This window comes from Polistes dominula, unplaced genomic scaffold (genome assembly GCF_049000335.1).
Source record: "Polistes dominula isolate Pdom_NZ unplaced genomic scaffold, Pdom_raw_medaka contig_37, whole genome shotgun sequence".
In the NCBI taxonomy this organism is placed as follows: Eukaryota; Metazoa; Arthropoda; class Insecta; order Hymenoptera; family Vespidae; genus Polistes; species Polistes dominula.
In genome coordinates, this window is record NW_028301169.1 from 3,425,240 (window position 1) to 3,449,749 (window position 24,510).

Below are 24,510 nucleotides of genomic sequence, written 5' to 3' on the forward strand. Positions count from 1 at the left end.
ATACCACATTAATTTAAATTAAATTAATTCAATGTAATTTTTACATATTGTCAGAAATCATTTTTTATTTTATTTTTTATTTTATTATTTATTTTATTTTAATTGTTAGATTGTGTTTTTTATTTTAATATTATATAGAATTTATTTATAGTTCAAATGTAATTCTTATACGTATATTTGTGTCCATACATTTAAAAAAAAAAATTAGTTTATCAGTTATTTCACATTACACATTATTTTAAACTAAATTAATTCAATGTAATTTTCACAATATTGTCAAAAATGAATCGGTAAATAGTGTTTATTACATAGAATTAATATAATATTCAAATGTATTGTAATTCTTCAAATATCTCAAAACAAAAGATAATAAATGACTTATCATCACTTTCTAATTATGGGCAGATTTGCCATACCCAGTTATTTTGATTGTTCGTTATAAAAAATGAATACAAAACTAAAAAAAAAGGGTTTTGAAAGATGTTTGTTAAAGTTTGTTTAAAAAGTCAAAATAAGGATAAAAGAAGAAGAAACAGAAGAAGAAACAGAAGAAGAAAAAGAAGAAGAAGAAAAAAATTGTAGCTCCGAATTTTTTCTATTTTTTCTTTTTTTCCATCTTTTTTCTATCTTTCTTTCCTACTTGCTTGCTACCTTGCTTTCTATTTCTCTCTGTTGCTTGTTTCCTGAGATAGAGAATCGCTTTGACGTGACGGTAAACATGTTAAATCTAGGATGCGAATCTTGTAGCTTTAAGAAAAGAAAAAGAAAAAAAATAAGAAGAAGACAGAGAGAGAGAGAGAGAGAGAAATAGAGAAGAAAAAAAAAGATAAGAAGAATGTGAAAGTATATAACGAAAAATCATCTCCCATTCGACGAGCCGAACTACGAAACGTTCTGGCGTAAAGTTATTTTCGCGCATTTTTCATCTCGTAAAGAAAGCGAGAGAAAGAGTATCCTTCTTTGCGTGTGTGTATGTGTGTAAAAGAAAAAGAGAGAAAGAGAGAATATACAGTTAGAAAGATAGACAAATGGAAATGGTAAGATCCGTGGGATGTGAGAAGGCTACGAAAATGGAAGATCAAATTCAAGATTCGACCTCTCTCTCTCTCTCTCTCGCTCTCTCTCTCAACGAGACAAAAGAATAGTAAAAGAGAAACGAAAAATATATATATATATATATGTGTGTGTGTGTGTGTGTGTAGGTATATATGTATGTATATGTGTATAGGATTAAAAAGTCAAGGAGCATACTCGCATTTGAAATATCTTTCCCATTTGTCAAATTATTACTGTTAAACTTTGAAAAAAAAAAAAATTATTTTGTTCTTAACGTAGAAAAATAAAATTTTTCACAAAATTATTTGTTATTGTCTATTATATAATAAATATATATTAAAATAAAAATAAAAATTATTAATATTAATTAATTATATAAATTATTATATAATTAATATATATTATATATTATATATATAATATAATTAATATATATTATAAAAAATTAATTATATAATTATTAATATAATTAAATATATAAAAAATTTTATATATATTAAAAATTAATAATTAATATATAAGAAATATAATATTAAAATATATATTTAATATTATAAATTAAATTAATTTAATTTAACATAATTAATAAGAAATGTCTGACAAAGATTTTGGTTTTTTAAATTATAAACTTGTTTTTGTTTTTACGTAGTAAAGTAAAAGTTTGGATTGCGGTTTTTTTTATTATTATTGCATAATTTGTTAATTATATTTTTTGTAAAGAAAAACTTTTTTTTCTTTATTATCAAATAACATTTATGTATGAAAATTTTGTTAAAAAGAAGATATTTCAAATTTCTAGCTTAACTTGACACTATCTCTTGTACGGTATAATAGAAGATCAAATTCAAGATTGGACTTTCTTGAGGAGACAGGATGACACCAAAAGTCTGACTACATGTATATACATATACATACATATATATAGGATTAGAGAACCAAGGAACTCTCTTCTATCCGAGATATTATTCCAATTTGTCAAATTTTTATTTTCTCTAAATAAAAAAGAAAAGACAAAACCCAAAAAATAGAAATATTAAATTTATAACAATAAAAAGATCATTCAATTACGCAAATGATTTAAAAATAAAGACAAAGAAGAGAAAAGGAAAAAACAAAATAAGATACAAAATTTGTCGATAAAAAGAAAACGGTTAAAGTTGTTTCAAGTTTTAAAGTATCGGTTTTGTTGTGTGTGTGTGTGTTTCATTCATCGATCATGATCAACATCGAAGTTGTTTGCATTGGACTCCAATTTCCGTGCACCTACATTCACGGCAAGGACTTGAGAGCTCGGTAATGATCCTACCGACACGGTACATCCGCCCGTAGATATTACATCCTGCTAACTTAAGAAGACTACTCACGGATACGGGTATTTCGTTGTCAAGGATCTTCGAGGATACCTCGTCCTCGTTGTTTCCGTATTTCGTCGTTGTCGTTGTCCTTGTCGTCGTCGTCGTAATATCAACGAACTTTGTCGAGTTTAAGGCCGTTGACGAGTTCATCTTAATAAAGGAGAAATTCACGTCCTGATTGCGAATTTCCTGATCCTTCTTCAATGAAAGTTCTTCTTCGGTTTCGTATGAAGATATATTCTTTGTTGTTGAGATCATTGTAGTAGTATTAATAGATATTATTATTATTATTATTATTATTATTATTATTATTATTATTATTATTATTATTATTATTATTATTATTATAAGTAATAGTAGTATTATTGTTATTATTATTATTATTATTATTATTAGTAGTAGTAGTAGTGTTAGTAGTAGTAGTATTATTATTATTATTAATATTAATAGAAATAGTTGTAGTAATTGTCGATGGTATTGTACTAATGCTTTCGTTAGCATATTCTTTGTAATAAGAAGTATCATCCGATGATGAGAATAAAAAGTCAAGGACACTACCGAAGGAGAATATATTATCCTTTTCAGGCAGGGCTGTTTTCATAGTGGTAGACGTGGGTGGTCGAATAGTCGAGTCAGCAACACTGACATTGCCATTCTTGATTATACTTGATTCAATATCTTTCGTCGAATTTGTCCACGTACTTGAATTCTTATAATATATATCGGTGATATTTGATAATGTATTATTATTATTATTAATATTATTATTATTAATATTATTATTATTAATATTATTATTATTATTATATAATATAGTAACTGTATCCGGTGCTTTAATTAATTGATCCAATTTGTAATTATTCGAATTATCAGGATCATGTTTCGTTTGATAAATCAACGATGTCGGATATTTATTAAGTGGTGTGTCGTTAACGTTTTCACCATTTTTCGGTGGTTTTAAAGACACGTCGATTTCTTGACCATAATCGTATGGTGGATGAATCAAATGTAATTTATCCATGAAATCGAAATTGGAAGTATGTTTTAAAATATGTTGAGATGATCCTTGATTTTGTAATATAGGAGGTGTCGTCATTGGCGTGGTTGGCCTAGACGTTGTGATACCGTGTTCAACCAGATAAGGGATCATGTCTTCCATGAGAGAAGGCAAATCCGGAGCTGGTTCCGTTTTGATGACGTCGCGAAAGGGATCAGGAGATACGATTGGTTGTCGTTGTGAAGGTGCGGTTGAATCGACTCGATCTAAAACCACTGTCGGTGATTCCTCGGCATTCACTGTTCACACAAATTAGCATATTTGTTTTTTTTTTCTATTTTAAAAAATACATTTATTTTTATAAAACTCGTCACCCTAGAAAAATTGTACTTTAAGTAATTACATCGATTTAAATATCAAAAGGAAAATTTTTTAAATTGGATATTCGAATATTTGAAACATTTTGTATCATATATTAGTACAGTTACTACTTTAAAAGTATAATTATTACTTTGTAATATTTTATTTTAAAAATAATTGAGAGAATATCGGAATTATATTAACGATATTAAAATAATTTCATTTGATCGTTTTTTTTTTTAATGAAATAAATCAAATTCAATATTGGAAATATCCATAAAATAAGTAATATTAAAAATCATTAATTACACAAATTTATCTTATTTCAGGTAACGTTCTCTTTTTGCCATTTCCCAAGTAAAAAATGTTTGTTCGTTTAATAGTTGTAATAAAATGAATAGAAAAAAAAAAAGAAATTACTTACCACACGTGATTTTTCCACAGCATCCCTCCGGTGTGTTAAGCCTCTGGCAACCAATCTTAAGCGGTGGACACTTTTCGCCAGAGCACACGACGTTCCCGTAATAGCACATGCAAATTATGCAAATACTGGTACTAGGTAGAATCTCTCCGTGACGATATTCTCGGCTTTCGAAGAGACAATTACTGGCCAGGTCTAGAGTCACAAGCAGACACGTATGATAACCCTTATCGTACTAACTTTTTGTAATTGCACTTAATCATAAAGCTTGGTGCAATCACAAGGATATCGCGTATAATATTCCACATATAATTTATAAAATTACAATATTACCACCGTTTTTACGATGAGGTCCGGTAATCTGTGCCGGTACCACAGTCACGCCTGTACCAATTTCCAAATTTAAATCTGTCGAATGATAGGAACTATCAAAGTAAGGTGGTTCCCTTGGTACGAACCCACCTGAAAATAAATTTTTAATTCATAAAGTAGTAATTCTTAGAAATTTTCTTCTCTTCTTTTTCTTTTATTAAATAAAATATAATGAAAGGAAAATAAAAGTTGTCCAAGTTAGAATAGGATGGTGATTTTGATGATGATAATGAAAATACAAAAAAAAAAAGAGAACATTTCCCAACAAAAAAGGTTCTCGAGGTTCTAAAGGATCGATAAATAAAGTAGTTACGGATTGAAAAAACATTCTTATAAATAGTCGTTGTCGTATTGCAACTTTCTTCGTTAGCTAGCTCTCATCTTCGTGTCATTTCATTTTTCTTTTTTTAATAAGTTTGAGAAAACGATTTTAATATTGACACAACTATGTGTGTGTATAGTAACTTTCATTTTATTTTTCTTTATAATCTAATAGAATTTCCTTAACTTTAGTTAGTCATACCAATAATATCATTCGTTCGAATATAATTATTTATAGATAGAAAAAGAAAAAAAAAAAAAAGAGCTTTTTTTCAGCCCCTGTAGATAGATTACGCGCGTATGCAACAAGCGTATATTGCCTATCATCAGGCACTCAAAAAATTATCAAAAAAAGTATATAAAGTATTTCCTATTTTCAGGCGCATATAATAATTATAATACTAATATACTTAACTTTAATCACGCTTACATTAAATTGAATTAATTTAATAAATGGATATATTAATTTATATTGAGAATATTACACGATGTCACACGATAATATGTGTTATGTGTTAAAAATGTTGATACTTTTTTGATAGGAGAAATATCGTAATACTGTAAATTTTAAATACATCTCTGAAAAGCAATTTACTTTAATTATGTCATATAACTGGGTGACGTGCGTACCTTCAGTCTCGATAGGAGGACTGAACCCGTTCTCCTGAGTGGCAATATCGTAAAAGCCAGACGTGTCGGTTGGCCGCAATTCAGGTGGCACGACTACCGAACCGGAAGGATATCCTGTGACGGCCGATGAAACGTCTTTGTCTTTCACCAAGGCATCAGCAGCTACGAATGGAATTATCCTGGAAAAAGAAAATAAAAAAATAATCATTCATTTTTCTTCTAACAAGATCTCCTACCATTTTATTTTCTTTGACATTCTGTCAAATTGTTTTTGTCCCCAAAGAATGCAACTTATTTAAATCTCCATAATCTAATTTTTTCTTTTCTATTGAATTTAGAATAGAAAAAAAAAAGGAAAAACAGATAGAAGTATTTTTATCGTAATATAAAATTTGTTCAAATATTATTTAAACGAAAAAATGTAATTGATCTTTCGAATTATTATTAAAAAATAATAATTATATTACGATAACGATAATTATATTTTGTAATATAATCCATCGAATGTAAAAAAAAAACGTACTAAAATATTTAAGTTAACATAGTAAATAGGTAAATGAAGTGGATCGATTTAACAAGCTCGTCAAACCCACAGAATGCGTCGAATAACATTCTACAGGGTGGTCCTATAATTTACCAGATAAATCAAAATTTATTAAATTATTTGAAATACGATACTTTTTAGACTACAAATTTTCTTTTTTTTTAGATTTAAAACAAAGCTGTTTAAATTTCGTGAAAGAATAAATAATAGATTTCAAAAAAAAAATAAGATATAAAATTGAAGACAACCTTAAAGGAAAGGATTGAAGAAAAGAAGATTGTTATTAATGGATGTTAAAAACACGTGGTTCACACCTGACATTGGGCAATGACGGAGGTAAAGTCGGTGCACTGTAGTCGTACTCGCTATAGTCTTCACCCTTCTCACGATGAGTGATGTTCAGAATAGCCTCGACATCCGGCGGGATGGATCTAATTGGATTTATCGTGACACCCTGTATATGGCCTACCGAGACATTCGTCTTCACTGTCACGTTCACCGCTAGGATGTCATCCGGCATGAGTATAGTCGACGATGAACCGCTGACGGGTCCTTTATCGATATTTCCTGTCGTCTGAAATGGAAACGTTTGCACGTTCAACCAAAATGGCGTCTTTAGAAAATTCTAACCATTCATTTAATAATTATAATTTACACTCTCTGTCTCTGTCTCTGTCTCTGTCTCTGTCTCTGTCTCTGTCTCTGTCTCTGTCTCTGTCTCTGTCTCTGTCTCTGTCTCTGTCTCTGTCTCTGTCTCTGTCTCTGTCACTCTCTCTCTCTCTCTCTCTCTCATACAGTGTACACATGTGAAACATAATTTCATATTGTCAATAATAATAAGTCAACATTTTTGTGACTTGTATTTATATATAACGTTAAGTATTAATATCTTTATATATATAAATTCAGTGCCATATTGTTGGTTTTCAATGAACTTTGAAACTACTGAACCTATCTTAATGAAATTTGTTTTATTTTGTGTAATTTTTTTCAACTTAGCATATAGGATAGCTTTTATTGCAATTATTTTTATTTTTTATTGCAAATTGAAGGATTTGTTATTTAAAGGTTATCTCGTTCTTTAGGTACTGCATGTTTTCGATAGATGGTGCTGTATTGCAATTCAATTTTTTCATGTTTTTTTCAGATTTACATATGACATAACTAACCTTGCTTTTTATATTTTTTCGTATATTAATATTTTATGTATTTCATTCTAATTATGGTATTATTTTGTGTATTGTTATAATTTATTAAATAGTTTAGAATTATATTAAATCAACATTTTGTAACAAAGCCACAACAACACGCGTAGTCGGAGCATCCTAGTAAAATAAAAAAAATAAAAAAAGAAAAACATTTAATAAAAAAAACTCATTAGAAGATCGTCTTACGTACGTTTTCATCATTTTCCAAAATGACCGTAGTAATATCTAATTTAGTTGAAATTTCGTCGTTAATCTCTGTGGTAGTTTCCTTCTCGTCTTTCTGATCGGCTTTATCTTCTTCCATTATGGTAGAATTTAAATCGTAATTTTTCGAGACGTTAAAAAAGGTGTCAGGTGTTGGTACCGTCATAGATTCGAACATCGATGTCGTCATTTCTTCGGTGGAGGATGGTAAATCGTTGGCTATAACGAACGAGGTTTCCGTAATAGCATTGGTAGAATAGGTCCTGGAAAACTCGGTGGTTCCATTAAGGTCTCTATTGAACAAAATCGAATCCGGTATCGTGCGTACCGTATTCGTGGTTATCTGAAAAAAGAAAGATTCCCATTTAACGTGTTCAATGAATTCATTCAATTTAATCAATTAACGAATTCACATTTAATTTTATTACAAATTTCTTTAAGTATATTATTTTTTTTTAATAATTCTCATTTCACATTTCGTTCTCGTACGCTCAACAACATTCCTATAAAATCCAATTAATTCATTCGTTTCGTAATTTCTATCGCAAAATTTTTATTTATAAGAATTGATTGAACATTATCGAAACTATGTCAAAAATTTCATCAGATTTTAATTGATTTTAATTTTTTTTTCGAATTGATCATTAATAATAATAAGATTATTAACAAAATTGCTCGATATACTACGCGTATAAATGAATATTATTATTATTATTTTCTAGGATTAGTTGGAAAGAAAAATTAAGCCCAGCTGGACTGATTGAACCAGGATTCTAATCCGGATTTTCGGTTTTCCGGACGATTACTTTATCCTTTTGAGCTATCCAGGATTATCGGTCAATTTTCTCACGAATAACCTATTTTATTTGACACGAAAGAGATATCCTCCCATTCCACAATATTAACTATAGAAAAAATATATTCTAAATCTATCTATATGTATTAGATTTCAAAGAAATCAATCACGTTCAACGTGTTAAAGCATTGAGAACGAATAACGAGATATTTCATCTTTCATATTTTATTAAAAAGCTATATATATATATATATATATATAAAATCTAACAAATAAATATAAATTAATTTAACAATATTAGAATGAAGCAAAAGTTCATGCGTTTTAATTAATATTTCATTTGCAAAAAAAAAAAGATTGCACTATCTGAAGTAACACAATAAACGTACGAACTTTTGGTTCACCCTAATATCTGAAGAATAAAAGCTCTTGAAATTTATTAAGAAAGAAAAGAAAAGAAAAGAAGAAGGATTTTTATAGACATGAATTAGATGTTGCATTAGGTCGATAATACCTCATCGTTCAAAGTGGTTGATAGACTGGCTTCGAAGATTGATCTCGTGTAAGGCATCGTCTCGATCAGGATCTCGTTGTCCATTATTTCGGTTGGGAAGGTCGAAGGCCAGGATGTCGAGTCTTCGGTAACAGAGGATTCACCATCGACGGTGATCGTCCTACCATCAATCCGTTCCTCCACTATTCGATGACCTCGTCCTTCGACGGGTGGAATCGTTGTCGTACGGTCGATCGCAGGCTGGACAATCGATCGTTCGTTGGCTTATTGTCTTATGTCACGGACAAAGGCTGGATTTTCGAGTATTTTCTGCACGATATTTTTCGTTAATTACACGACCAGACTCGAAGAAAACTCCAAACATAGACAGATAGTTAGATAAATAATTAAATAAATAAATAATTATAATAATAAATAAATGAATATAAACTCATTTATATGTGGGACAAATTTTATAAAAATTATTTAATGTGTTATGTCTCGAAAATGGACGTGTTTTATATTTAATAAAATAACAAACACGATATTTGATATACAACTTTTGTGCGCGTGTGTGTGCGTGTTTGTGTGTTTGTTGAAGCATTTAATTATAATTGGGGGATCATTATTTAACAAATGATTCTTTCATTAAAACAGCATGCAATTAATTTATTTTTTCTTTGAAATATTTTCATAAAAATTTGTCTTTCGTTTAGATGCTCCATTTAAATGTTACATAATTTCATTTTTAACATTTTTCTTGTTAATAGATTTTTTTTTAGTATTGAATAGCATAATCAATATTATAGTTCAAATAATTATTAATATTTAATCTTAAAATATGGAATTATGATTTTTTCTTTTTTTTTAATTTTAATAATCCCATAATGTAGGAGTCATTTTATGGGTTTGTAATTTTTTCCAAGATCAAAGTCGTTATTATGTATTTAATTAATTTTTTGTCTCGTAATTTTCTTCCATAACTTGACCCATTTGATCAATTTTTATCAACACACACACACACACACACACGATCACGCAAACACTGACACATAAAGTGGAACGAAAAAAAAAAAGATAATAATACAAAAATAATGATAATGATAAAAAAAGTATAAAAATTATATAAAAGAAGGCAAATGATGGAACGTACGAAAAAATTGGTCTCCTTGCGAAACTTGGCATAGTCCTTGCTGATGAAGGCATACGAAGCGTAGTTCTGGGTGGCCTTAACCTCGATGCTACCGCCTTGAACGTTTAATCTGTCAGTTTCTTATGGCATTCGGAGTAGAACACCTAAGTGGTAATCAGGGTTGTGAAAGAACCCAAGATTCTTTTCAAAACGCCCGGCCTAGATTGTGTTTCTCTTATTTTCTTAATATCTCTCTGTCTCTTTTTACGTAACATAAAAAAAAGCTCCTGTCGTTTCTCAGTCTATTTGAGATCGTGGGAACAACCTTGGGATGTTCTTCTTTCAAAACGTAAAACAAAATCTTTACTCTTACATACGGAACCTATTTTTTTCTTCTTTTTTGTTTTGTAAATCGTGATACACATAAATTCTAGATTACTCTCCCTTTATTTGTGGTTTTATGGAGAATAAAACTTTTTTTAAATAAATTTATAATACCACAGTGTTAGCAATAAATTGGATGATACCACAACTGATGAATTTGATTTTTTTTAAGCAATTACTTTTCTAACAATATCGAGCTAATTGATATTTGTTCTTTTTTTATTATATTAATTGATATAATTATTAATTCTGTAGAAATAACGAAACAATATTTACTTGTTTATTTAAAAAAATTATTATTTAAGAAATTAGGAAATTCTTTAATTTTAATATCTCTCTTTAACTATTAATAAATTATTAACTTATATAGATTATAATATTTTACTAAGAATACTTAACTGCATCGATTACTACATGAAAAAGAAAATATAATTTAAATAGTAATTTTGAGAAAAAAAATTCCTTTTATCTCTTATAATAGTACATCCTTGTCCTAATAACTTTATCCATTAAATCATCAAAAACACTAAAACATTTTATCGTTTCAATTTAAATATTTCTTCGTATATACCAAAGCACATAGGTCAGTAGTAAAAAAAAATAAAATAAAAATGTTAATCGATCGATCTAAATTCTTTATTTATTATTATACGATAATACTACTTGCTTTTTAATGAATAGAAATAAAATGAAATCAATGAACATAAAGTGGTATAATTGAGTATAACTAGAATGAAAAAACACAATCCTAGCAGAGTGTATGGGGTGGGAAGATATCGTAACAACCCTAACATAAACGTGCATAAAAAACTTACTACAGTTGTAGGTAGACGGACAACATTGTCCATCACGGACAATTGGACTGCAACCTTGAAGTGGTGGTGCACAGGCTAATGGTACACATCTGACGGCACCCATGGCACAAAAACAATTATCGCATGGTGTTTTCCAATCGATGTCACGAACCATTTCACCTTCCTCGTAATTACGATCACCAACTTGACATTCTGAAGCATGTTTCATTCGTTTTATATACGTTGTATATCTCTCAAATTACACTTATCTTTATATAGTAGAGCCTGTTTTTGTGCGAAGAATAGGGATCGAATAAAAAAAATCGTATAAAAAAATATTCCGAAATTTTATAAATACTTACATATAATAAACAACTTTGTACGATACATTAAATAAAACTTCAAGACCCGGAGGTCTTCCCGGTGGTCTTGTTTTCCTATCTTTCCTATTTTTGCCACTTTCGGCAAAATTATTACAATTCAATTATTTCAATTTACATACGACATAATCTTACTTTTTCTATTTTTTCGTAGTATTATTTTGCGTGTTGTTATAATTTACGGTACATACGTATTAACGCCACCGCAGCAAAATTCCGCTAATGCGCCAACCTACACCTTTAATTTTTGTGACAAATCATAGAATAAAAAACTTTATTTAAAATCAAAAAACTTTCAAAATTCAAAGCATTTTATTTATAAAAAGTAGTCAATCGGATTTCGGTGGAAAATAGGCCGATATAGAATTTAACATAGATTCAAAACAGTCTCTATTTTCTTTAACCTGATGCTGTCACCATAATCCTGACGGAACCCTGACGAAACCCTGACGAAACCCTGACGAACCCTGACGCAACCCTGACGCAACCTTGACGATTGCAACAACAAGGTTGTTGTCTGCAAACAACAAGATTGCTCTTTATTGGCGCATTAACGGAATTTTTGCTGCGGTGGCGTTAATACGTAAGTACCTAATTTACTAAATAGTTTAGAATTATATAAATCAACATTCTATAACAAAGCCACAGCAACGCGTAGCCGAAGCATCCTAGGTATTTCTATAAATAATTGAATCGATGAAACATAAAATTTTAAATCACAATCCCTCTCCCCAAAAAAAAGAGAAGATTCAAAAAAATGTATCATTAAATTCTGGAATCCTCAAACTAATCTAATCGTCAAACGCGATCATTCATTAGGAGGAACATTTAAATGTATATTTGCACACAAACTGACCCGTTTGATACCTCTAACTAACATCAGAACGGACATACGTATATATCCCACCCTATTTGATGTTTGGTGAGTTTGGATTAACGAGGGTCTCCCTTTTGAATCGTTATTTACCAATTTCACGGTTGTTCGTCATGGAGAAGCCAAAGGGATAGGAACACAGGAGGAGACACGTGAAAACGTTTGAGAGATCTGGCCAGGGAAATTTCTAACGAATTTTCACTGTCTTGTTTAATCTCGTTAAAGTATTATTATATTCACCTTGGACAATGTGAAATGTCCTGTGGTAAAGACAGAGAGAAAAATAGTTTCTAAATGTATAATACGTAAACGACCGTTTAAACTTGATGACGATGAAAAAGGTTGGGTCGAGGATATGTGAATAAAATGAGATACTTGGTATAAAGGGTTGGTACTTGCTGGAGTACTGGGTATAAAGGGTTTAGTTGGTAGTTGATGGTTAAATGGAGTATCTCAAATCGTACTACGTAACGTCGATTTCTAACCCTTTTCTTCTTCTATCTATCGTCACTTCGATTTTCCTTCTCTTAACTCACATACACACACAAATATACACACGCACACACTCTCTTTTTCTCACTTGTTCTCCTCGTACTCGTTCAATTATTCATTAACTTCGACGTAGATCTTCCATTTCCGAAGGAATCGGTGAACGCGAGTGCGAACTTCGAAATACTCTTTACGTTTCCTATTTGCCTTGGAAAAGGTCGATGATCCTAACCTTTTTATTTTCCTTTATTTCTTTTCTATTCTTTTCTTTTAGGCGTCTAACGTTAAGAAGATCACCGGAAAGATTTTCCGAATCTAGCTAGATAGTTCTATTGAAAATTTAACGATTCTTTTCCAGTTCGCAAAATTCGATCAAATTTCTATATACGTATACATGGAAAATAAAAAAAAACCCTAACCCTTTCTACTCGTATATCTAATATTTTCTTTAAAAAATTAAATTTAGAAAGAATATCATTAATTGACCCGTCAAAATAAACAATAATTATCTTTGATTTAATTTATAAACCCTTTAAATCGTAATAATAAGAATAATAATTTTGTGTATATGAGAAATTTTACGAGAGCCGATCGATGACGAGAACATTTTATTTTCAATCATTCATACGATACGATTCGCGTGTTATAAATTAAAAAATAAAAATGTTTTATTTTTTTAATTTTTTATTTACAACTCACCATTGCCTGACAGGGGTGTTGACGTTGATACTCGTGAATCTTTGAAAAAAAAATATTTTGTATATATTTTTTCTTCTTTCTATCACCCTCTCTCTCTTATACTGATCTTTTTAATAATATATAATAATTAATTAAAATATAATATATATACAAAAAGAATAGAAAGTATGAAATTAATTGTAAAAACTCACGTGTGCAATTGTAAGCTATAGGACAACAGGAATGAGGAGTGTATAATGGAATGCATCCCGGTAATGGCAATAAACATTTCGGTCTGATGCATCTTCTTGCACCGGAAATGCAATAACAATATTCGCATCTACGTGATCCCTTCATAGCAGAACCTGGTCCGTATCGTACACCTTCGTAAAGGCAACCTATTTGTATTAAATAAATTCATTACTTTCTCTTCTTCTTAATTTCTTTTTTGTCTTTTTCTTTTCATGTTTATCTAAATAATATTATTAATTATAAGAACCTTCATCCTTCGATGTTTCTTCCGTTTCAGTATTGGCTCTACGCAACGTGTTTTTCGTATCACCTGCGACATATAGATAATCGATTTATAATAATTAAATACATTCTTTTTTGTTACAAAAATATCTTTAAACATTTAAACATTTTCATATAGTTTGTAACGGTTGTTAGTAACAAAACTGGATTTTAATGTAAAAAAAAAACGATGTATTTTTTCTTTATTATTCTCTTTTGATTTTATGAGTAATAATAAGAAAGAAATAATTAATTTATAGAATAGAGTTATAATTAATTTATTAAATTAATTTATCGTATTAATGTGGTTCTTTTTTATCCTAGATATGATAAAAAAAATATACAAAAAATGTATAAAATATTAAATAACCATTGAAACGTGTAGTTTTTCTATTTTGTTAAATTTAAATTAAATATTATATAATATTATATATATAAATATATATTATAAAATAAAATTAATATATTAAATATAATAAAATTAATCTTTAATATAAAATATAAACTATAATATAAAAGAAAAGAAGAAAGATGATATATTACTGGTATAATGATCGTTGAATATAATGAAACGTTGTACTTTTTTTTTAATTTCGTAAATTTTTGGATCTTATGTATGATAAAAAAAAAAAGAAAAAAAAATGAAGATATAGCAGAATTAGGTCATCGTACTAACGTGGTCCACCGCATAAAAGTTCGGCACAGCAAACATTTTCTTCGGGTTGTCGAATATGACAACCGGGTGGCGGAGAATTAGGTAATCTTGGACAAACACGTAATCGACATCTGAGTGCACCCTCGATGCATCGACATTGCAAACAGGGTTCGGAAGTATTCACCATTGTACCCTCCTCATATCGACGACCATCGTATCTGCACCCTGCGAACAATGTTTTTTTCAATTCGAAACATTTTACCATTATGGACTATAACATTCTTATCATTTTCTTTCTCTCTTTTTTATTTTTATTTTTATTCATTCATTTATTTAAAAATATAAAAAGTATTTATTGAATTGAAAATTTGGATTGAAAATTTTGTCGGAAAATAATCGAAAAAATATTTTTGATTCTCCTGCAAAATATGTATGAATTAATTCATAAACTTTTTTATATTTACGTAAAAAATAAAAAATAGAGAGTAAAAATGAAATATGTTTAATATCACGTTTGATTGATTATTTATTTGTAAAATATAACAACAACAAAAACAACAAGTAACAAACCTCGTGAATATATTTATTTCTTGCCATTCTCAATCTCTTTTTTTATCTTTCTAAACAATGAAGATGAACGTAACGGGACGATAAGAAAAACTGTATATTTAGCAATCGGCCAAAATTGAATTGACGATGAATCCAATACCTTTTGACAATAAAATAGAACGAAGGATTTAGCTTGTACCTATCTTTCTATTTCATTCTTGATACTATCTACTAACTACACATATATATAGATATGTACATAGAGATAGTAGTACTATTATCTATTTTGTTCTTTCGAAAAATTTCGCGAAGCAAAATCGACCAATCCGCTTGTGAATCCTACCAATTTTACTTTTCCTTTATTTATTTATTTGTTTTTTTTTTTTTATTTTTTATTTTTTTTTTTTTTTTAGTTTTCTTTTACATTATCTATTTACATACCACCATACAGAAAGAGAGAGAGAGAGAGAAAAAGAGAGACACACGTTGAACATGCAGGACGACACATCGTGCTCTGGTGGTGCCGGTGCTGCTGGGACACTCCGATAAATCGGATTCCCCTCTGATAAATCAGCGAGAACGCAACGATAAATTCGCGACCGGGTCGGACGTATCGCGAGGAAATATCGCGTGATCGTTACCAATTAATAACCGAACTCGACTTTAACTTCTTTCTAGGAAAGAAATCTCCACATTTATTTTTTCTTTTTTTTTTTTTATTCCGTATATCTTTTTAACTTTTGTCTCATTCTTTTTTGTCTTCTTCTTCTTCTTCTTAATTTTTTTTCTTTGTTTTACTTTTTTTTTCTTGACATTTCAATCAGAGAATCGATACTTACGATCCATTGCGTATTAACGTGAGGATCGACAACATGATAAATTTATCTACTTAAAAAATAGCATATATATGCTATTATATTTTTCTATTTCAACATCGAAAGACGATACTTTTTCGATGTACGTTTATAAAATCTATTTTAATCCAATTCACCGAATATAATTCGATCGTTGTTATACGATAACGTTCGAAGGGTGTAAAATTTTTCATCGTATATTGAAAATAACTTTTATACAAAAAAAATAAAATAAATTGTTCTAACAATTTTTCAAAACATATTTTCTCATCGATCATTAGTAAAAATCATAAATGTTTATTATTATAACATCGAACAAAAATTTATATAAAGTATCCGATGAAATTCCCATGACAGTAAAAAAAGAAACAACTTTTATGATAACATTTTCAATATTTTAAAAAGCATATCTCTTTCTTTTACGTTTTTTATACTAATAAATTTTTTTATTATTATATATTATTATTATAATTTTGTATTTGTTATAAATATATCGAAAAAAAAATCAGAAAATAAAATAAACGCATTTTAATTAGAATGAAATAGACAATAAATATTTTCTTTCTATTTTTAATCAATGATAAAACGAAAATTGAACACGTTGAATTCGTAGCCCGTTCTTCCCCCCTTTTATTCGTCGGTAACTTAAAATAAACGTTTGGCACTGATAAATCGTTTTACGTCGAATCGACGATGACGCGTCCTTAATCAACCGTAGGATAAAGTAAAGGAGAGAAAGAGAGAACGTTCTAAGGATAACGGTACAACTTTCAGAGAAGGGAGGAGGATACCACGAACGTAGGATGAAACCTTCTGGCCCGAAAAGGGCTGACCTTCGAAAGGGATCGCGAATCGCCAAAAGCAGCTGCTGGCTCAGCTTTACAAGAATCGTTTTCTACTCCCTCATCTTTCTCAAAGAATAACACGTATATTACTTATGTTAGGTTACTTCCTATATGTATATATATAAGAGAAATCATTAAAAATTATTTTAGTAAGACGGAAAGATCAAAGACATAACTATGTTTAAATTTTTATGATTTAAATTATTTTTCTATATGAATTATATTAATTATTAATATAATATATTTATATATGTATTTATACATTTATATATTTATTATATTTATAATATATTTTTAAAAATTGGATACTATTTATTACTATAACTTATTAAACAAATTATCAATATTTATAGTAACATATTAATAAATCTGTATTTAATAATAAAATAAAAAATATATTTTGTATATGTATATTAATATTTGTTAACTCTCGACGTAAATCTCTACATAACAAACAACTTTTAAAAAAATTACCCCCACAAACAATTATTTAAAAAAAAATCTTTTTCGATATTTTAAAATATATAAACAAGAATAAATAAGAAATAAATAATAAATATATCTAAATGGATATATATTCATCTATCGATCTATCGTACAAAATGTTTATCTATATTCCATTGAAAATCCATGAATTGTAAGAACAGATTTTCCCTCCCAAGCAATTTTCTAATCAATTTAACTATTTATTAACAAACGTGTGTGTTATATTATAGACCGATCGGTAACATAAAACATTGATCGTTCGATGCGATATCTCTGCGGTTAACGAACCTCTCCCACGTTGAATAATCGCTCTTCGAGCAGAAATCACGGCTATTACCATAGTCGTGTCACTACGTAATGCCTAGGCCATTTATCCCGAAATATTTTATGGCGTCAACGTTCTCGAGATAAGCACGCGCGTAACCGTAATTAAACAATCGTTTGAAATCTTGTCTTTTTGTATTTCGATAAATAATAACAATATCGAACAATATTATCATCTTATTTCAATACACATCTCCGTTTTTTTCTCTTTCTATTTTAAAAATCTTATATATATATTTTTATACAGTTAAAATAATACTTTATAAATTGGTAATAGTTTTATTTTAGTAATTTTCTTAACACTAAATTTACGAACTGACATGAGTCAATTTGACTCATTAAAAATTTGATTATTATACATATTTATAAAATTTAAATATCTTTTTGTCTAAACATATATTGGTTTTTAGTTACGTAATAAAATATACGTAGATATTAATTCCTCCCTTTTTACTTAACCCTTCGTTCAAACAATGCTTGTAAGTTTTTAAATACTGGTGAACAAAACATCCATAAATCTAGTGTTAACAATATTATAATGAATTGTAAGTACATGAATTTTAAATGCTATAATTGAAATTATAATTATTTTAAAAATATCAATTATGTATATTTAATCATTTTATTTATTTGTAATTTCTTAAAACGGAAATAATATAACCCTAGTAGCACAAAATATTGGAAAATATTGGATACATGTGTATTTAATATTAACAGGAAATTTAATGTCTTTTTAAAATTAAATATACATGTATTTAATATTTTTCAATATTTTGTGCTACTAAGAAATTTTGTGAAAAGAAAATTAGATAATGTTTAAATTATTATTAAAATTATTTCAAATTTGGTAATATATTGAAAGAAAAACTTTTTATAATCACTTATAATTCTTATTTAAAAATATCATTCAATGAACTTTTTGTAGTAATGATATTTTTGTTTTTATCTCCGTAATATCTTTAAACGGAAATATATATTATAATTTGATGTAATAAAAGTGAGTGAGGTCGACGCCACTGTTAAAAAGGAGGCCTTACGTGGAGGCTGCAGGTTCCATACGAAAGGCAGTCACTTTCGAAGGTGTATATACTATATAGTATAAGGAGGCAAGCAGCGATGAATGGACCGGAACAGGTTCTGAATCTTATGCAATGATAAATGAGTGACCCGCGGCGTCGACTTCACCTGCACACCTGGCCAATGACTTGGAGGAGTCCGTGAAACGGCATAGCGGACACAGAATCGAGATAATCAATCTGTACATGTACATGTATGTAACTATCTATGTATGTATGTATGTATATATATCTGTCTGTATGTCTAGATGTGTGTGTATGTATGTAAATGTTCGTGAACAGAGGGAGAGAGAGAGAAAGAAAGAGAAAGATAGAAATCCTTTTCTCCTGAATGAAACATGGAACGAGGAAATGCACGCCCACCTGCGCGTAACGTTAATTACTGATTCGATAATCGATAATCCCGAGAAAACTAGCTCCGAATATATATATATTATATATATATATACCTATCTACGAGGAAAATATATTTTCCTCAATGCTTTGATCATGATCTTCTAACGAAGATTGAGTAGCTGCCAAATAAAGTGGTACGACTTTAAATTTATCCTCTATGAACGCAATTTACTGTGTTCTTTTTCTTTTTATACGAATTTTCGATTTAAACAAAAGAAAAAAAAACTATAAAATTGTCTTATTGCGCTATATTAGGGTTATCGTTAAATATTTTTTAATATTTCATCGAAATGAAAATTTGTATTACATTTTTATTCACGTAAAATTTTCTGTTCTCTCATTTTTTGTTTTATTCTTTTTATTTTTAAAGATTGGTTCGTAGATTTTATTATCTTCGATTTTAAGTTTAATCTTGACTTTCATCATTTTATTATTACACGCGATAATTTTATAAACAGTATTTAAACATATACAGTAAAGAGCACAACTGAACCAATAATCACTAGTTTTGTATAAATCATTATTTATTACTAAGAATGTAAAAGAATATTAAAAAATGAACATTATAGTAAGTTTTATTACAGTTATAGAAGTAACATCAGAAATTTTTTCAACAATTAATGTCTCCTCGTTTAGCACTGCCAAAAAAATGGATTGATGTAAGTATGTATAATATATTACGTAAATTAGTTAAATTTTAATTTAAAAATTATCTATATCTCTTTAAGTGTTCATTTATTTTTATCTTTTGAAATAACATGTTTTTTTTTCTTTTTTATATTACATAACGACGGATATTTAAATTGAAACGTCGATATAAGATGTTTATCAATCGTTTTAAATCGTTTCTTCGGAAAATAGAAAAAAAAAGAGACAGAGAAGATGTGATGGAAAAAAAAAAATATTAAAATAGGGGAATAGTAAGTACATGAAAATACATCAAGGTAATTTACAGTCACAATAAAGAACGAAAAATAAAAATAAAAAGACCAAATTTCAAAAACGTCCTAACCGAACGGAACTTTTATACGACTACTCTCTCTCTCTCTCTCTCTCTCTCTCTCTCTCTCTCTCTCTTTCCTTTTTTTTATTTCTTTATTTTTTTCTTCGTCTCTTCTTTTCCCTTCTACCCACTTCTATCCCTTCTCTTTCGTTTTCTTTCTTTTTATTTTTTATATTTTTTTTAACCTATTCCGTATTTTTATATTTTATTTCACCTGGTCCCACATAACAGGTTTCAAGTTTCACGGAAACACGTACGTTCGTTGTTCCGTAACGTTATGACGAGTTAGAGAAAGAAAAGAAAAAGGAAAGAAAAATTTTCTGTATGTTAGAAATAGAGAAAAATATGAAAAAATAGTATAGAAATGAATAATATAAGAAATAATAGAAAAAAAAAGTAGGAAATAGAGTAAATCGATAAAAAGTGAAGGAAAAAAATTACACGTGTATAAGAAGAAAAAAATAATAAAAATACTTCTATTTACTTGGTAAGTATTTTTAAACCCTATGAACAGTTTCTTTTGTTAAACGAAATTGTCAATTCTAAGAAATATAAATATAATATATCGTTCAATATTTATTATAATAATAGAATCGATTCATGATTAAATAAAATGATACAAGATATAAATTTAATACTGATATTTTTTTTATATCAATTTATCCATGTCACAATACCATATTTGATAATATCAAATATTCATTTTAGTATTTTTATAATGAATAATATATATATATGTATATGTATAAATTTTAAATAGCGATGAAAAAAGAAAATGAGAATAGAAATGGAGAGAATAAAAAATTTTTAAATAAAATAGTGAGAGAGAGACAGAGAAAAAAAAACGAATGGAATAAAAATAATAGAAAAAAAAATAATTAAAAAAAATAAAAAGAGAGAAAAAGAAATAGAGAGAAAGAAAGAGAAAGAGAGAGAGAGAGAGAGAGAGAGAGAGAAAGAAGGAGTGGACGTTAATTTTAGCCATTCCTGTGTAACGGAGCGTCTAATAGTAGCTTTCATTCGGCTCTTTCCTCTTTCTTTTCCTTCGTCTGGCCTTCGACCTCTCTCTCTTTCTCTTTCTCTCTTTTTCTTTCTTTCTCTTTTTCTTTCTTTCTCTTTTTCTTTCTCTTCTCGGCCAGACGTTAAGTCGTAAGCTGAATTATTCATGCAACGAATAATTAGGCGTTTTATGCGCTCTGTGCATAGCCGAATGCATGAACCACGCCGTGTGTCCGTGTTCTCTTACATATACACATAAATACATACACAACAGACATACATACAAATATACAAACATACATATATATAAATATACATAGGTATATACATATATATATTCGTAAGTTGTAAGGCTACGAATCGCATTCACGACTTAATTCACATTGTCCCTTCTTAATGGGCGATCGTGTGCATAGAAAGAGAGAAAGAGAAAGAGAAAGAGAGAGAGAATTCGCACGTCTTTTGTGTATCCTCTCAAGATTAAAACAAGAATTCGATTTTAAACGTTCTTTATTATTCGAGATTTTTTATATTATTCATTTTCTTTTAATTTTACTACATTTTTTTCCTGTATTAATTAGATATGAATATATATATATAAATATTTTTTTTTTTTTTTAACGATGATTTAACCATATTGATCCTTAGAATCGTTTTTCTTATCAATTTATTTCTCCATTATAATTCTTTTTAACAAATAATTTTTTTTATTACGATTATACTATAACTTATTATTATTAACATTTTCATATTTTATTTTTCAATTAGATTTAAAAAAATAGATTTAAAAAAGAAAAAGGAAAAATTTGCAAAGAAGTTTATTCGAATTATTTCTTTTTTATATATTGATATTTTTCTTTAATTTGTTTTATCAAAATAATGTGTGTTTTTTTGTTTATTTTCTTTTTCATTTTACCAAGAAAAAAATTTAAAAAAAAATCGTACACCAAATATCGTTTTAAGTCAAACAAAAAAAATATTTCTCATTGTCTCTTTTGATTGTATTAGAAAGAGTAAATAACAAGAAATTTCTAAGGAAACGAAATTTTTATAAGATAAAATATATTGCATAGATTAGAAAGAAATTGGTAATAGTCTTTCCGTTTGAAATGTATCGTATCGTGAGAACACTTGGAAAAGGCGCGAGAGAATTCACCCTCATGAATTAGTTGAATCGAAGATGCTCGTAATTTGATGCTACTAAACGACACTCGCGAGACCCCAAGTTACTTTCGAGATTTTCGAGTAACGAACGATCTAAAACTATAGAGAACGAAATTGTTTTAACAGTGGAAAAGGTTTACGCGATTTTCTTCTAACCTCCCGTAACCGTCTCTCACCCCTATCCTCAATTCCCACCCTTACTCGTGCCGTACCGCGCCACCATTTTTTTCCCCTTCTTTCTTTCTATTTGTTTACTCCGTTCTTATTTTAATCCCGTATTAACATGGGAATTACGTGAATAGACGTGACCGAGCCAGAGGTGAAAAAGTTTGCCGAGAATTAAACGTAACTCGGTAGAGAAACGTTCGAAGAATTTCTGATGGGACGATGATAGTTGGCTTTACATAAAAAAAAAAACAAGAGCACATAAGAGAGAATAACAAAAACATAAAAAATATTTTTCTTCGAGCCGATCTAAATCTCGAACATTTTACGAATATAAATTTTTGTTATGATTCTTATGTTATTTTATTACTGCAATTTACATATTATTATCAAATATTATATTTGTTTAAATATTGGAAGTATATATATTGACAAAATATAATATTATTTTTTGAAAAATTACAAAAAGTCATCTGAACATATATTATATCAAAACAAAAGATTATAAAAAAGGTAATACGAATCATTTTACTTTTTGTCAAGAAACATTGTTTAAATTTCATCAAGTTATATATTCTTTTTTATACAAAATAATAAAAATAAATTATATTATATAATACCAATGATCATTCTTTTAATTTGTTATAATGTATTAGATGTAACTAATAAAAATACAAAACATTGAAAAAGTAATAAAATGAATTTCTCATCAAGGTTAATAGAGAATAAGAAGAAAATATATTAATAGGAAGTTTCTTGGTCAAGAAGCAAACAAGATTATTAAGTAACAACGTTTGGACTTCCTTTGTTGAGAGAAATTGGGTGAAGCAACGAATGGCAAGGAGTAAGAGGATCGGCGAACTTGTGTAACGTCCGCAACTGAGAAACTAGAATCACTTACAACCGTTACTGTCTACCGTAAATCGTATGCACGCTAGAAGGTGAACCCGGCGTGTAACATGCAAATGACTTTGTTCTTCGGAAGTTAACCGAGTGTTAATTCGGTATTCACGATGCGTTGCTCGGAGACACCTCAGTATGAAAAAGATACATTCTACAGGACGACATTAGGTCAACTTTATACTTACCAATTGTATCCCTTTTACATCCCCTACTATCATTCAATCATTTTTTTTCTTACACATTTTTATTCAAAGTTATTACAAATACGATGATAATCCTCCCTTATTTTTTTGTTCTTTTTACGAAAAATTATTTTCTCTACGTTACAATTAAATCCCTTTTGGGGCCATTATTTTCTTCATTCATTTATGCAAATAAATCTCAAGGATTAATTTAAATTCGTACGCATTGAGAACAATTTTTTAAATGAAACCTTATCTAGGATTGATATAAAAAAGTTCCATTTAACCCATCAACTTAACATCATACCCCATATCATAAGTCACTTTATACGTTTCGTTGTTAATCCGCTAAAAAAAGCTTGAATATTATTTTAAAATAAAATAAAACGAATCATATATATGACCGCAAAAAATTTCAGAATTATTCGATAGCCAGGAATAAAAAAAATGTAACGTTTCAATAAATAGAATAAATAAATAAAAAGTTATCGAAAATTCACGGTTTGTTATCTTTTTCAATTTTAATTTTGACAAAGTCATTTTACTGAGCGTATATCTAGCAACCTACCTTAGGATGCTATTTTCGAAACTAGAACTATTAATTTCCTTCCGTCAAGATACGACAAACGACTTCTTCAAGGTACCTATGTGTTGTCGCACTTAGTAAGCTAATTAACGCGGCTGAGTCTTCTCTAGCATAGGAGGAAGAGAATTCTCGTTACGTTTCCTTCTCTTAATAGATTTACTCTTCTGATCCTAATGCACCTGCTACTGTACGCTCCTACTGTTACTTAGACCGCATACGTTCGTGGGATAGAATATTTCTTGCTGTGTATGTACGTGTAGAATGTTAGGTATTACATTCTCTGATAATTTATAATCTCGTGATTATCCCTTTTTATTCTAAC

At 28.7% G+C, this 24,510-nt stretch overlaps 1 protein-coding gene across 1 annotated transcript; it reads right to left on the reverse strand.

The window, feature by feature from the left end:
- Window positions 1–1,724: 1,724 nt before the first annotated feature.
- On the reverse strand, window positions 1,725–14,921 carry LOC107069867 (uncharacterized). The gene is made up of 14 exons (XM_089179254.1): window positions 14,678–14,921; window positions 13,988–14,050; window positions 13,701–13,886; window positions 13,510–13,548; window positions 11,089–11,280; window positions 9,911–10,005; window positions 8,779–9,018; window positions 7,455–7,811; window positions 6,371–6,630; window positions 5,513–5,691; window positions 4,523–4,651; window positions 4,193–4,384; window positions 2,725–3,707; window positions 1,725–2,651 (listed from the first exon to the last, which is right to left on the reverse strand). Exons 1-14 carry the CDS (start codon window positions 14,919–14,921, stop codon window positions 2,277–2,279), a joined length of 3,534 nt encoding a protein of 1,177 aa, XP_089035380.1. The 3' UTR covers window positions 1,725–2,276.
- Window positions 14,922–24,510: the final 9,589 nt, after the last annotated feature.

Bases quoted from the DNA above. Each gene is read 5' to 3' on its own strand.
- LOC107069867 (XM_089179254.1), bottom strand. From the start codon at position 14,921: ATGGTAAAATGTTTCGAATTGAAAAAAACATTGTTCGCAGGGTGCAGA. The intron at 4,652-5,512 runs GTACGCACGTCA...ATTTATTTTCAG, and splicing joins TCCTCCTATCGAGACTGAAG to GTGGGTTCGTACCAAGGGAA. The intron at 3,708-4,192 runs GTAAGTAATTTC...TTGTGTGAACAG, and splicing joins CTGTGGAAAAATCACGTGTG to TGAATGCCGAGGAATCACCG.